This window comes from Artemia franciscana, chromosome 5, assembly GCF_032884065.1.
Source record: "Artemia franciscana chromosome 5, ASM3288406v1, whole genome shotgun sequence".
Lineage (NCBI taxonomy): Eukaryota > Metazoa > Arthropoda > Branchiopoda > Anostraca > Artemiidae > Artemia > Artemia franciscana.
In genome coordinates, this window is record NC_088867.1 from 21824631 (window position 1) to 21841480 (window position 16850).

The window sequence follows — 16850 nt, forward strand, 5'->3', positions numbered from 1 at the left end:
TTTTTACACTAAATCGTATATAGTTTTTGACTATGCAAAACAAAATGGCTATCTCAAAATTTTGATCCGTTGACTTTGGAGAAAAAAAAATTAAATAAAATTAATTAAAATAAAAATAAAATAAAATAAAATAAAATAAAAATAAAATAAAAATTAAAATAAAAATAAACACGCACCCGTGATTTGTCTTCGTGCAAAAAATACGAAACTCCACATTTTTGTAGATAGGAGCTTGAAATTTTGGCTATAGGGTTCTCTGATACGCCAAATGCGATGGTGTGATTTTTGTTAAGATTCTGTGGCTTTTAGGGGACGTTTCCCCCTATTTTCCAAAATAAGGCAAATTTCCTGAGGCTCGTAACTTTTGATGACAAAGATTAAATTTGATGAAACTTGTATATTTAAAATCAGCATGAAAATCCGATTCTTTTGATGTATATTTTAGCATCAAAATTCCGGTTTTTAGAGTTTTGTTTACGTAATTTTCGTCAATTACGTCACTTACTACAGTTCGTTACCACGAACTGTTTGATTATGAACTTTCAAAATAAAACAATCACAAGTTCATCCAAAATTCATGATCGTCAATTCACGCCAGTGAGAAGGAGAATTAAATTTTATCATCAGCATATCACTGAGGCATAAAAAAAAAAAGCAATTTCAATAGCTGATTTAGTTCTGGTATTCTTTCTTTATAAGAATATTAAATTTTTTATTGAATTCCAATATTTCATTATTTCTGTAATTATCAATGATTATTTTACATCTAATTCCTTGCAGATGATGCGGGTGCGTCAGCTGGGGTCTTTCTATTTTTAGAAGCTGACCTTCTTAGTAATTTTGACCTAGTAAACATGTTTATATACTAAGCTATTGAAAAAGGCGATGTATCTACACCCTTTTTAAGGATACAATGCATTGCACCATTCCTGTTTAAAATTAAATAAAAAAACTAATTTTTTTAGCTAAAAGTAAGGAGCGACATTAAAACTTAAAACGAACAGAAATTACTCCGCATATGAAATGGGTTATCCCCTCCGTAATCCCTCGCTCTTTACGTTAAAGCTTTTAATTGTTTTAAAAAGTAGAATTGTGGCAAAGAGTCAAACTTTAGCGTAAAGAGCGAGGGATTGCGGAGGGGACAACCCATTTCATATACAGAGTAATTTCTGTTCGTTTTAAGTTTTAATGTCGCTCCTTACTTTCAGCTAAAAAAAATTAGTTTTTTTATTTAATTTCTGAACGTTTTTGAATTAATGCATGTTTGGTTTTGGCTCTCCGCACATAAATTATTAAAATGAAATTTGTATTTTAATTCTTTTTTTTGGATAAATGGCTTTCTCTTAGTTTTGATCAGACGATTTTGAGAAATAAGGGGTGGAGAAGGAGGCCTATTTGCCCTCCAATTTTTCGGTTACTTAAAGAGGCAACTAGAACTTTTAATTTTTAACGAACGTTTTTATTAGTAATAAATATACGTAACTTAAGAATTAACTTACGTAACAAACTTTCATAATCTCATATTTTTATTATGTATACGAGGGGGTTTGTACCCTCTTTAATACCTCGCTCTTTACACTAATTCGTAAGTTTCGTCCCAATTCTTTAAGAATGACCCCTGAATCAGAAAGGCCGTAGAATAAATAGTTGAAATTACTAAAAACACTTTAGCATAAAGAGCGAGTTATTTATCTCCTCCTTTATACCTCCCTCTTTATGCTAAAGTATTTTTAGAACCCTTCATATGCATAATAATCTCTGTTCGTTTTAAGTTTCAATGCTACTCCTTCCTTTCATTTGAAAGGACGTTTTCATGTTTATTTTTCATTTTTTTTCTTATAGTAATGCTAGAAAATCCTGCGCCCTTTTCATTGAATTTTTCTTACCCCATGACAGATTCCTCCAAGGAAAGATCCTCCAATATAGCTCCCTCCCCTCAGCCCCACCCCCAAACAAAATAAAATCCAACTGAAAACGTCTGTACACTTCCCAATAACCATTACTATATGTAAACACTGGTCAAAGCTTGTAACTTGCAGCCCCCCAGGGATTGTGGGGGAGTAAGTCATCCCCAAAGACATAGTTATTATGGTTTTCGACTATGTTGAACAAAATGACTATCTCAAAATTTTGATCTGTTGATTTTGGGAAAAAATGAGCGTGGGAGGGGGCCTAGATGCCCTCCAAATTTTTGGTCACTTAAAAAGGGCACTAGAACTTTTGATTTCCGTTATATTGAGCCCTCTTGCGACATTCTAGGACCACTTGGTCGATACGATGACCCGTGGGAAAAAGAAAAGAAAAAAAATAAAATAAACACGCACCCGTGATTTGTCTTCTGGCAAAAAATACAAAATTCCACATTTTTGTAGATAGGAGCTTAAAACTTCTACAGTAGGGTTCTCTGATACGCTGAATCTGATGGTGTCATTTTCGTTAAGATCCTACAACTTTTAGGGGGACTTTCCCCCTATTTTCTTAAATAAGGCAAATTTTCTCAGGCTCGTAACTTTTGATGGGTAAGACTAAACTTGATGAAATTATATATTTAAAATCAGCATTAAAATGCGATTCTTTTGATGTAGCTATTGATATCAAAATTCAATTTTTTAGAGTTTTGGTTACTATTGAGCCGGGTCGCTCCTTACTACAGTTCGTTACCATTATTAGAGTTCATATTATATAAAAAAGTATTACAAGACCAAGAAAGTTCATCAGCGTTACTATTTTCAGTCGTTTACTGCGGTGAAATATTTCTACACAGATCTCACAGCAGAATAAATAGTTCAGGTATAAAGGAATGTTCTTTTGAGGGAGGAGAAAGTAAATTTTACGAGAGTTGGAAATGACGAAACTGAGAGTAGTGGTGAGATTTGCGTAGGACCAAATCCCAGGCGACTCCCACCTGTATGTATGCCTGAACAATACCTGCTTGCTGAGAGAGCAGTAACACAATGAACACGCTGCGGAAGTCAATTATGGCCAATTCTTCTTAAAATTAGAAGAGAGTGTGAACTTTGTCCCTTCCAATTATTTTGATGCCAAAAGGGCCAAAAATATGTTGTTTTCAATTCTTGGACAAAAGTAATAAGAAACAATAATTTTCATTGATCAAGGCGGATTGGAAGGCACTGTCACAGCCAATGAACTGGGTTATATGAGGCGAAAACATATATTTCATTCTCCCTGCAGTAGAAAGGTGTTTTTGAAAGTTATACAATACTTCCAATAAAAAGAAAGCAACTTAAGTTTCTTCTTATTTTTACGTAATCATTTTTGGAGTGAGATAAAAGAAAATTACCAAACAGGCGTCCTTTCCTCCTTCGGGAATCCCAGCACATATAAGGTTGTCGCTTATCTCGGCTGGGTAGCCACCTGATTTATACCATTCTCTACATTCGTCAGGGCCGATCACTGGAATCTCGAGCTGCTGTAACACAGTTGTTTTAACGGTACCTAAAAGAATAATTAGAAGAGTGAATTATTGCGGTATATACATTACCATGAATGTCCAAAATTTGGTTAATGTAGACATTCACCGGTGAATATATGAAATTCCTCTTCTCTGCTTGTATTCAATTGGCTTTGCTAATCAGCTTTTTCAGTCTTATGCAAGCTTTGATGGTAAAAGTTAAAATTATGTTAAATTAGGTTTAGATGTCAAGAATGGGTTAAAAACCTAGCTTAACCTAGATTATCATCATCAAACCTTGCGTAGAACTGAAAAAGTTGACTGCTGACACTGACTAAATCCAAGGAGAAAAATAGGTATTTCGGACATCCATCGGTAAATGTCAACATTCATCAATTTTGGACATTCACGGCAACAAACGGGGACATGTCTTACACTTAATGAGGGTGGACAATAATTCTGTCATTATCTATGTACTCGTAAGAAGCTGCACGATGTTTGAAATAATGAAGAGGATTTTTGGAATAGCATTTGCTTAAATTTGACTTTGTTTTTGCGACTTTCAAATAGTATGGTAAAAATCATATTTTCAGTTTTATATACCATCGAATTCCCCTTTGGTACTGTATTAATTAGCCAAAAAGAAAAAAAATGGTCCCTTTTGAGCGAATTAATCTGTTGTTTATGGTCACATAATCCAATAATGCCCAAACTACGTATTAAAAAAAAAGAAGAAGAAAAAACAATACTGAAACTTGGTAAATTTCAAAAATTGAAACAGCATCTTTTACCTTGATTAGTGATCAAAATCATAGCCCAAGCCAACTTAAATAAAAAAAAATGAGTAAAGTAAGAGAAAAACGTTGTTCTAATGCTGGATTAATTAATGAAAAAGAAAGTTTACCATTGTTCTTTTTCAGTGAAATAATTCCTAGATACTGTAATTTTAGTTTTAAAAATGTCGGAACTTTAAAAATGTTTGATGTACTAAACTTTGATCCAAAAATAGTATGTAAACGTCTGAGTTCAATAATTCAATTAGTGTCATCACTTAAAATAAAAAAAAAAAAGTGAGAGATCCAACGTTATATGCTATTTCACAAACCTCTATTAAGAAGAGTTTACTGAGATAATATCCTACCTTATTTTTCTGACTATTATTAATATTATGTTTAAGTAATTTTAAGTGATTGCCCTGATGAAAAAAAAATAAAATAGAATAACGTGCGTCTACCATTGGTGTAAGGATTCTACCAGTAGCCTTTGATTCTACTTTAAATCAGGCAAATAGTATTTTCCTCCAAGGTTGAAAGAAAATCCGTAAAAGTTGAAAGGAATCCTGTTCAGCGCCCAATAGATGATTTTTGCATTTTCTAGTTCCGATTTCCCCATCTATTTATGCATCCCTCCTCTCCAAATTGTGTTTTCACAAATATTATTATTATACCAGAATAGCAACTGTTTTAGTAAGTTGAATCTAAAGACTATGTTTTTCTATAGAATTTTGCTAATCAATTGCAATATTTGCCAACCCTTAACTAGATTCTTCACTCTGCTTTTGGTAGGTAGTTTGTGCCACAAATTCTATAAAGATCATCCACTCTTTTTTTCGTTTGGTAGTTCCGGATAGGAGTCTCTATGTGGAGCCTCCACTCTTCTGTTCCCTGTCACAGATCCCTATCTAGCAGCTGCAATCCTTTTTTGGCAAGTAGTTCATAACAGATATTTTTGTTCCCAACCCTGCCGTTAGGAGCTTGTGCATCATGAGGGGATATTATATTCCATCAAATCTAAGGGTCAAACTTTTAACTTTAATAAGGGTATCAAATTACCGTTTTTCAAAGATTGCTTTCTGAGACGCAACATCTTGCAAACATACATCACTCTTTTCTTGCAATTTTCTGGTAATAGTTCCTGAATAAATTACAAATTTATCCTGAAAATATTTTGTTTTGCTATTACGTTGAATTGTTTTCCGAACAGGTCTAAATTTTCAACCTTTATGTTGGCCATCTTTTCAAGAATTCAATATTTTATCGCGAAATACACGGATCAAGTGGTATTTTTTTAAAGGCATAATCCTGAACTTTTTAGTCCTGTGAGATTGCGAGTTCCTTTTTCAGTCTGTTTAACGGGGATTTTGGGATCCCTTCCTTTTACTCCATTCCAGAAGGCTCCTGTTCGGCTGTCTTTGATTTAGACGTTTTCCTATACATTTTGTAATTCCAACTATTTATTTTTGCGGTAACTTTATATCCCGGGGCCTTTTGCCTACAGAAATACTAGAATTTAACAATTTGATAGTAAAACAAGGTTTTTCAGCTTCTTCCTGAATTTAAAGAAAAAACGTGTAATAACTTTCGAACTTTCGAAGAAAAATAGCAAAATACGATTTTCCAACTATCAACAAAAAATATTGACTTAGTTTAATTATATAAACAGATACTTGGGTTCAGTGAGTTTTGATTATTAATCTTCTTGAACTTCCATTTTTTGGTCTTTGACAGAAATATGTCCCAGAATGCATCCGGGACAAACCTATGCACATGCATGAGAGACTAAATGGCATTGGGGTCTGGCCTGTTTTGCTGGAGGCTCTTAATGAGCTTCAGCAGATAAAAATGTCCCTCTGCTGAAGCACTGGAGTGAGACAAGGACATCAATATTTTCATGAACCTGGGGAAGGTCAAGAAACAAAGAATGAAAGTTCTTAAGCCGAAATGGCCAGACATGACAATAAACAACAAAGAGAGATAAAACTCCACAAGAAAAAAACCTCAAACGAGACTACGGCCAGTAGAGAGGAAAGACTAAAACAACGCGGATATTTCGCCTGTATCCAAACTAGGCATTCTCAGCACAAGATAAAAAGAAAAAAAACCCACTAAACTAAAAACAAATAAAACTACTACCAATAATATTAAATAGAATTGTCGCTACTGATCCACGTAGGGAAAAGAAACTATTAGAGATTACCTACTAGACCAAAAAGAGTTGCTTCAATATTAGCTTAAAAGAGGATTATTTCGCAACATAATAGTTAACTAAGTTTTAATTTTCATAATTTTTCCTCAATTGATTTGATGTTCTCATTGAAGTAACTCTAATAGCTTCTTTTCCCTACGTGGATCAGTAGCGAACGATTATTGCAAGAAATTTATCATTAACACCATTAATGTTGAGATCACTTTCTTGTCCAGAATTTTCTCCAGCATTTGATTTAACTACATCGAAACCTGGGTCTGTTGACTGTTTTCTTATGACAAAATATATTGGGATCTAATGCGTGTAAAAGAACTCTTTACAACAGAATTGTCCAGAATCCATCAGACTCTTCAACATAGTAGGTATTATTAACACCATTAATGGTGAAATCACTTTCCTGTCCAGAATTTTCTGCAGTGTTTGATTTAACTTCATCGCAAACTGGGTTTATTGACTGTTTTCTTCTGACAAAATATATTGGGATCTAATTTGGGTAAAAGAACTCTTTACAACAGAAGCATCCTGTATCGCAAAAGTCTTTACATCTGTCTCGACTTCACGTGCTTTTCACGTTACATCTTTTATTACTGTGGCCGTAACGTGAACGGAAGGTTTGTCTTTTTCTTTTTTTTCTGACTGCTTCATTACTTTTAACTTTTACTGCAACTGGTGTCCTCGTCAATCTGTCCTCCTTTGGAAGTCAGTGGCAGTTTTTTCTCTGGAGGAGCCTGAAACAATCCATTAGAGTCTTCAACGTAGTTAGTATTATTAACACCATTAATGTTGAAATCACTTTCTTGTCCAGAATTTTGTGCTGTGTTTGGTTTAACTACATCGCAAACTGGGTTTATTGACCGTTTTCTTCTGACAAAATATATCGGGATCTAATGTTTGTACAAGAACTCTTTACAACAGAAGCATCCAGTGTCGTAAAAGTCTGAACAAATGTCGTATGTACAGATTTTTTTTTTAACAAAATAAGCTACCTCTGTCACTTCTTGAACAGCCTCACTTGCAAAATTTTCACCGAGCTATTCATGCAAATTTGTGCTTTTAGGAGGAACAATAAACGGGACTGGGATAGAATGCTTTACTGGTTTACTGACTAGTTTTCTCTTAACATGACTAGTTCTTTGCTTAGAAGAAGGCTACGCTCAACAAGTACTTTAGACTTAGGATTTGGAATAAGTATTCCTATTTTCAATCGGAAATCTGGACCGCCTATATGCATCGAGGATTACGAAACCAACTTCTTTTCAACCAGACTCAACTGAATTTCCGGACAAATGATACAGTAATGACCTTGAAATGGGAGCCAGAAAACACCTTTCCGTGCATAAATAAGGGTTTAAGTTACTTCCAAAAAATTGACTCTCCTAGTGCAACTATTTTCTTAGATTGTGAAGCTGGAATTATACATCATCAAGAGTATATCCCATCTCTGCTTATTATAGCAGCTGAAATCTAGAAATATGTTTATAACCCATCCACTTAGACGTTAGAATGTGAACAGGCTAAAATAGAAATAATTTGGTATATTATCTACACCTGCAACAAGCTTAAAAACTAGTTGTGTGTTGTAGATCCTGTTCTCAAGTATATTTTCCATAATTTTCCTTCTTTGTTAATATAGATGGAACGATTTATGGTCATTTCCTCAGATTGGCTATTTTGATACGCAATAAATTCGCTATGCACCGACAATCAAGTCTGTTGAATAGCATTTTCATCAAAGTTCACCTCACTGTATTCGAAAGCTGGAACGTAACCATAGTAAAATCACCAAATCTTATGATATAATCGTCAAATTCTAGGTAAAATCACCAAAAAAAAAAAAATCATCAGATCACCCAAAAATCACTAAGCGAAAAAAAAACACCAATATTGGTGTTAACTCACCAACGGTGGCAACCCCAGGGGTGAGTTGTATAGGAATTGAGTTAAATAGGCTGAATAATTGAGTGGCTAGAACTCCCGTTCTATTCAAAGGGGGCTGTGTTAAACAAAAGTTTAGTTGGAGAAAGGTTGAGCTAAACGAACCTGAGTTGAACGAGAGTTGAGTTTAATGGTAGTGAGTTAACAAAGGTGACGTTGCTTGGTCGTTTTTTATTGACAAAATGTCTTATCTTCTGTCAGAGCTTGGCTTTATTGCAGGATTGCAGTTAAAACACTTTGCAGTTGGCCATTCACTTTTTTGTTTATATTATTCACCCATTTTATCAAACGAAAAATTCCAAATAATCCCCTATATAGTACCTGTCGATAAAATATTCTGTTAATCAGGTATCTTTTTTGTGTAGGTCGAACCAAGTTAATAACCTCATAATTTATCTTACTTCAAATCCTTTTTATTTTTCCGTTTGATAAAAATAATAATGGTAACGAAGCGAATTTGTACAGATTTACTATTCTAAAATTGTTCTTTTTTTTACTGCCATAAAACATTAAGATCTCCTTGTACGAATAAAACTCATAAAACTATTAGTTAGCTGTCATCTATTGTTAAGTCTTAGCTAAATTTTAACGTTAATAATTAACGCTAAATTTTAACATTAAAGTTATGCACAAGCCATACGAAAGTTGAACCTGTCAATAAAAAAGATAACATCTAGCCTCCATCAACGATATGGGTTTTCCTTGACTTTAACGTAATATTATCCTACAGAAGAAGAGAACTGACATGATAAGGAGTTCTTTTAAAAGCTAGTATCAACGCTAATCTGTTCCCAACCAGCACTTTATAAAGCTATGTCAAAGTATCTTTTGTTCGGTTCATCTCGTAGATAGGCAGGGGCAAAGCTACAGCTTTTAGTTGGTAGGGGGGAACACAGCTGTCTTCCTTGGAGCTACTGTTCTCAACGGCCACCTCTTTTAATTTAGAAGGACCTGTATTTCATATAAATTTCACCAATAAAAATTGTAAGTTTTCAACATCATAGTTTACGACCGGGATACATAATTGAAACTGCATATTTTTTTTGCATGTATAACAGTGGAGCATCACTTAATCGTTTAAGTTAGTTTCTGAGATTTGACGCTAAAAATATTTAGACTGTATGACCATAAGGGTTTGATGAGTTGCATGATACATAGCAAGTAAGCAAGAATCATGAATAGATTTTTTTTTCATTAAGGAACTATCAGTCAGCTTCGATGGACATTGTTTGACATCACAGCTAAATCACATCCACCACCATTTTTAAAGAAAATACTCAAATCATAGGTTTAGAGATATCTTATGAGTAGAATGAGTTTCCTCATCACCTAATTCAAAATTTTATTAACTAATTCAAAATTTCGACGTATCCATGATACTTCGAAAATTTCAAGATGTACGTTGAAAGGTCTTAAGATTTTGAAAATTTTCATGGATGTTGACACAGCCTTAGTGAAGGATATTTTTAGTTACTTATCAGTCTTTAAGACCATGCCTTTCCTAACAAGAAATGAAGTTCTAAAAGTTTTGAGTATTGCTATTTTTTTAACCAACCACATAACTGGTTATTAGGACCACCTTTCATTTAATTATTAAGTTACATCATAAGGGACATCACTTAGAGTCTTACCCCCTATGGCTAGTAAAAAAAACCCAAATAAACACATTAAGAACAGTCGAAAAATCCCAATTAGGATTGAGAATACTATTCACGCCCGTGATATCCAGTACGATGATTTTCGTCTCTTCATCCCCTTCTACCCCTCCCACCCAGTAAAAGTGAAACAACATTTTTTATTTATATGCTTCTATACCTTGTTCATCCAGCCATCCCCATCCTGCTATTATACCCTTTGTAGCTGATGGAAAGTCCTCCGTCAAATCATCATCTATGTCCAAAAGCTCTTCATCCTGCTTTGACAGTATAGTATTTGACGCATTTGAAAATTCCTTGGATATGATTTTGCGCTTTGTTGTATTGTTAAATGTTTTAGATCTGAAGCCTTTCTTAAATGGTCGCACTAATCCACGGCCTCCATCAAGAGGGGTATAGGGAAGACAAATTGGCTGAACGTAGTTGGACCATCGAAAGGGTGTTGCCAAACGCACTAACGCAATGTCTGAACTGAAACCACCGTTGAAGCCGGGTGCTCTTGCAGCGAATAGGGGAATTGAAAATTGGGTGTAGGGTGTTGGGATCTGGGTGTCTACTTGGCCAGCCACTACTCGAAAAAAATTTGAGGGACTGAAAAAAAAGAAGTAATTTATCTCTGCCATGGGAAAAACACAAATTGGACTAAAAGTCATACAATTAGCGATTAGATTTTTGTAACTAATTACATTGCAAAATGAAACAGCCATGAAAAGATTATTTCCATCTTTGCCCATTTTCCTGGCTCTAATACCAAACAAAAGGAATTTCCAAAAAGGAAAAAAGTAAGAAATTTCAATTTGCTTATGTTGTAGATGTGAAATGAATTAATCTTAACATGGTCGAAGCACTAGCTACAACCTATTAGAGTAAAAACCCCGGGTCATAGTAGCCAAAACGCAAAAACTTGCTTATGAAGAAACTGCTTTATATCTATATTAGCTGTTGGGGTGGCGCGAAGCGCCACCCCAACAGCTAGTTGGTGGGGGCGCTTCGTGCTACCCCAAGCCCCCCGCGCGCATAAGTCGTTACGCACCATTGTAGTTGTGTCCCTGTGTCACACCTGTGAATAGATATATATATATATATATATATATATATATATATATATATATATATATATATATATATATATATATATATATATATATATATAAGTTGTCTGTGTGTGTGTGTGTGTGTGTGTGTGTCTGTTGACTGACGTCATGTTTGTCGACTGACGAAATTAAAGACCGGGACATCGGGACACAAATGACGACCGGGACACCGGCACATAGGGAATATAAATGACGACCGGGACACTCAAAGAGAAAACGACCGGGACACAAGGAATGTTCGATTAGTAATCAACATCAACAAAGCACCGGGACACAAATGACGACCGGGACTCAGGGAGTGTAAATGACGACCAGGACATAAGTAAAAAAAAGCTAAAAAAAACTAAAAAAAAAAAGGTAAAAACTACAAAAAAACTAAAAAGAAAAAAAACTAAAAACTAATAAAAAAAACTAAAAAAGCTAAAAAAGAAAAAAAAATAAAAAAAGGAAAAAAAAAATGAAAAATAAAGGAGAAAAACAAAACTAAAAAAAAAACTAAAAAGAAAAAAGAAAAAAACTAAAAAAACTAAAAAATAAGTAAAAACCAAAAAAAAAAAACTAAAAAGAAAAAAAGGGGGAAAATACAAAATTGTATTTTATCATATACCATTTCAAAAACGAATGTATATACAGACCGGGACACCGGGATACAAATGACGACCGGGACACAGGGAATATAAATGACGACCGGGACACAGGGACACAACTACAACGGGGGCGCCGGGGGGTACAGGGGGATATATAAATGACGACGGGGACACAGGGAATGTTCGATTAGCAATCACCATCAACAAAGCTCAAGGGCAATCATTAGAATCATGAGGTATAACAAAAAAAAGGTAAAAAATTAAAAAAAAGACCAATTCAAAAACGAATGTTTATACAGACCGGGACACAAATGACGACCGGGACACCGGGACACAAGGAATATAAATGACGCCCGGGACACTTAAAGAGAAATCACAGACTGGGACACCGGGACACAAATGACGACCGGGACACAGGGAATATACAACTACAACGGGGACACCGGGGGGCACAGGGGGATATATAAATGACGACGGCGACACAGGGAATGGTCGATTAGCAATCACCATCAACAAAGCTCAAGGGCAATCATTAGAATCATGAGGTATATATCTGAATACGGATTGTTTTCCCATGGACCATTATATGTTGCATGTTCAAGAGTCGGTAAACCTGACAATCTATTTATATGCACAGACAATGGGACAGCGAAGAATGTTGTATATTCGCAAGTTTTACGTAGTTAAAAACACACAAACATATATATATATATATATATATATATATATATATATATATATATATATATATATATATATATATATATATATATATATATATAATATAATATATAACAGCTATATATATATATATATATATATATATATATATATATATATATATATATATATATATATATATATATATATACATATATATATATATATATATATATATATATATATATATATATATATATATATATATATATATATATATATATATATATAACATACTACTGTGGGGGCGCGAACTACAATGGTGCGTAACTAATGTGGCGCGTAACGACTTACGCGCGTGGGGGGGGCTTGGGGGGGCGCGAAGCGCCACCCCAACAGCTAGTATATATATATATATATATATATATATATATATATATATATATATATATATATATATATATATATATATATATATATATACATATATATATATATATATATATATATATATATATATATATATATATATATATATATATACATATATATATATATATATATATATATATATAATATATATATATATATATATATATATATATATATAGAGAGAGAGAGAGAGAGAGAGAGAGAGAGAGAGAGAGAGAGAGAGAGAGAGAGAGAGAGAGAGAGAGAGAGAGAGAGAGAGAGAGAGGGAGAGAGAGAGAAAGAGAGAAGAGAGGGAGGGAGGGAGAGAGAGAGAGAGAGAGAGAGAGAGAGAGAGAGAGAGAGAGAGAGAGAGAGAGAGAGAGAGAGAGAGAGAGAGAGAGAGAGAGAGAGATATCGGTATATTTAAAAACTATCGTAGCATAGCTAATTCAGTTTTTTCACAAAAATCATGCATTTAAACAAAAATCATTCACTACGACTCAGCGTTAAAAATTGATGTGAAGAAAGACACAAATGAGTTGGCGTAACGATTAGTTCGTACTTTAGGAGGTAGAAATTGCTGAAAGGTTTACCTTTCATTTGTGCTAGCTGCAATTTCCCGTATTTAGTTCCTTAATAGAGTTCAAGTAATCCAACTTACCTCATCATGCAATGTGCAGCAGTTATAACCCACCGCTCACTCAGGATCGTTGCTCCACATAATGTTTGCCCCATTGATTCCAAATATGCTATCCAAGGAATTTCTCCCGGCTTTGAAGTTTGTCCGCCCACTATGCGTGCAAATTGCGTTGGCAGAAATCGTATCCCACAGGGTGAAGAAAACTGGTCAGCTAAAAAGATTAAATAGTTTAAAACAGATATGTAAGATTAAAAATAGGGGATTAAAAAAGCTAGAAAGATAGATGGGTAAAATTAAAGCTGATTCGGTAGTTAGCGGGCAGGAGCTTGCCAATTTTGGCGCCCGGTGCATTTAAAGGTATCTTAAAATATGAACTTAGGCTACTGATTTTTGCTCTCAGGAAAATCAATAAAATATTGTAGTTGACATGGTAGTGTATAGAAACATACAGTGTGCCAATTTTTACAGAAATCGTTGCACTAGAAATACAAAAGTTAATATCATGGATAATTGAAAAGGTAGGGCAAATCTACGTAGACATATTTTCAACGCCATACCTTAAATTAGGCTCTTTTCCAAGACCACACTACCTTTATATGATAAACAAATAAACGTTCAGATGGGGATAAGTCCATTCATTGAGACACTGAAAACAGATAAAAAGTATGGATCGTTGATGACATGAACAGTAATCGACATCAGTAGAAATACTACAACATCAAAGCTAACATATTTATACAGTACACAATAATAACTTCCGATGCACAAATGGCCTATGATGCATTTGCTAGATTTTTCTCAGAGAGTTGATTAACAGAGTTCACCCAAAGTCTCGAGTTATAAATTTTCTTCTTTAATGTTACCTAAATTTGACTTGAATTACTAATGAAGGTGGCAAAATCTCCCTCTTCTTCTAGTTGCAAAAAAAATTATTTAATGATGTAAAGGATGTTATACTTGATAGATCACATTTCCTCATATTTACGACGTACTTTTGACGTAACAGCTTAAATTTGGTACTTTCATTTTCAAGACTACACTGGCTTTCTGTCTAATTTAAGGTATTATGTCGAAAATGCGTCGTGCATAGTTAACCAAACATATGCAACAAAATTTATCTACAAATATATACGAAATTTGACGAAAGAGGTATATACTATAAATTCAACATGTTTTTGTTCTTGCTTGTGTTGTGCTGTGGACAGCCCTTGGACATAGGGCAAAAATATTTGCTGAATTGAATGCCACTTTTTAGAGAGAAAGTTTTCCTATTGTTTCTAATAGTGATTTCTATTTCTTCACTATTCAGAAGGTAGTAGTAGCGGTAGAAGTAGTACTAGTTATAGTAGTTGGCCTACTAATAGTAGTAGTAATAATAATATTAGTAGTCACAGTCTTAATTAGCCAGTAACAGTCCCAAGGAGTTTCTTTAGTTAGTAGTCATATGTACAGGTTGTCGTAATCGCAAGCGTTAAGAGTCTAAGTCATAAGCTAGTCACAGTCACAAATTGTTTGAGTCTTAGTTATAAGTAGCCACTATTGTTGTAGTAGTAGTTGTAAGTAGTAGCTAATAGTAGTAGCAATAGTAGTAATAGTGGGAGAGAAATAGAAGTAGAAGTAGTTGTATTAGCAGCAGTAGTATCTCTGAAAGTATCCGCTTAATAGCATTAACTGTCCCGGCGATATTGTTGATGCCCCTTTTTGACAACCTACACAGATTTAAAATGGGTAATGTGTGTAAGGGTGAACTTCATGCCTATTGGAGAGCGTGGGAAATATTTAGAGAGAAGTAGTTTGGGGGATGAGTCTTTGAATTTGTTTCAGGGGAATGCAAGGAGTTGAAGGACTTGCGCTTGGAAATATTTGGTAGAAAGGTCGGGGAGAGAGATTTGATTTCGGAAATTTTGAGAAGTAGGTGTTACCTAAATATAAATAATATTGGAAAGTTCACCCGGGTAGCTATGAGGCATCGTGATGATTTTCTGAAATAATTAGTTTTAGTGTCTTTTCAGTCTTCGTCAGTCTATATTTTGTTGCTGTATTTTTTTTTGCTTGTTTTGTGAATGTCACCATGACCTGAGGCTTTTGTGTGAATCAATCTATTTATCTATCATACATATAGTGGGTTTTTGATTTAGTTCAAGATCAACCTCGAAATTCCCCAACTTTTCATTTTAATCCCTTAGTCATTCCAGAGGTGTTGCAAATACACATTTTTTACAACCTTTGATGCCCATAAGGTGTGTGGTACAGTTCAGCGTTCCCAACAACATATCCTGAAAGTTTCAATGTGTGTGTGAATCAATCTATCTATCTATCATACATAAAGTACCTAACAAAATATAGACTAACGAAGACTGAAAAGACACTAAAACTAATTATTTCAGAAAATCATCACGATACCTCATAGCTACCCGGGTGAACTTTCCAATATTATTTATATTTAGGTTTTTGATTTAGTCCAAGATCAACCTCGAAATTCCCCCAACGTTTCATTTTAATCCCTTAGTCATTCCAGAGGTGTTGCAAATAAACACTTTTAACAACCTTTGATGCCCGTAATGTGTTTTGGTATAGTTAATCGTTCCCAACAACGTATCCTGAAAGTTTCAACATAATACCCTGTGCTTTTCCTGGGATATTGCACAGACGTTCTTTTGATAAATCAAAAGTATTTTTTGATTTAGTTTTATGGCAATAATAGCAAGGAGCTTAATTTTTTTTTTTGAACGGTACGAGGACAACACGGAACAGCACTAATGGTAATCAATTGAATATCTGAATAAAGCAAATAAGACCTACCCAAGCTGAATTAGTGGCAATTCTGATGTTCTTATTCACCTACCTATATAATTAAATTACATATAATTTCGTTTGGTTTTTACTTGTATAGAATATTTTTTTTCGAAATCCCGCTTGCCTCACCACAGACGTTAAAACATACAATTTTTAAAGGAGGCATCTCGAAATTACTGAAATCTGTGTTATCAGAAGGCTTATAAAATCTAGATCTAAACTCAGAACCACCCTTGGCTGATGAAATGGCAATACTTTGTCCTTTGGGATGCGGGTTCAAATCCTGGTTCGCTTAAAAATTCCCAAGTCTTGGCTTGGGAGGGGGGTCAGAGGCGTGACACTACAAGCTTAGCCATCTTGAATGTTGAGGCAAAGGACCTTTGATGCGTAAACTTTGACCCAGTTGCCTCCACCACAAATTAATTAAAGACCTAGCTTTAATTCTTTTAGAGAATGCAAATAAAAAAGTTTCGTATATCTCATTTTTACCTCCAATCGACTGCTTTGGATTGAATAAGATTGCCAGAATATCCGAAAAGCCAATGATTATATAGATGTAAATGATCTTCATATTAAAATGCATTGTTAACTGACTCTGATTTTGGGAATTTCCTATATTTCTAACCTAAATGTACTCGTCCTTGATCCCTTACTTGCGTCAATGTCTTTGAACTA

General features: G+C 34.3%; 1 protein-coding gene across 3 annotated transcripts in view; it reads right to left on the reverse strand.

Annotated features, from left to right (window-relative positions):
• LOC136027116 (testisin-like) overlaps positions 1–16850 on the reverse strand; it is a 49110-nt gene that overhangs the window by 975 nt on the left and 31285 nt on the right. For 2 of the 3 annotated variants that reach the window (XM_065704069.1, XM_065704068.1), the window contains exons 2-4: positions 13401–13590; positions 10148–10578; positions 3302–3456 (exon numbers count right to left, since the gene is read on the reverse strand). In XM_065704069.1, the coding sequence (XP_065560141.1) occupies positions 3302–3456; positions 10148–10578; positions 13401–13474 (660 nt within the window). In that variant the 5' untranslated portion in view covers positions 13475–13590. Of the gene's footprint in view, positions 1–3301; positions 3457–10147; positions 10579–13400; positions 13591–16664; positions 16786–16850 lie in introns of those variants that run through there. The other variant, XM_065704067.1, reaches the window with a different exon arrangement.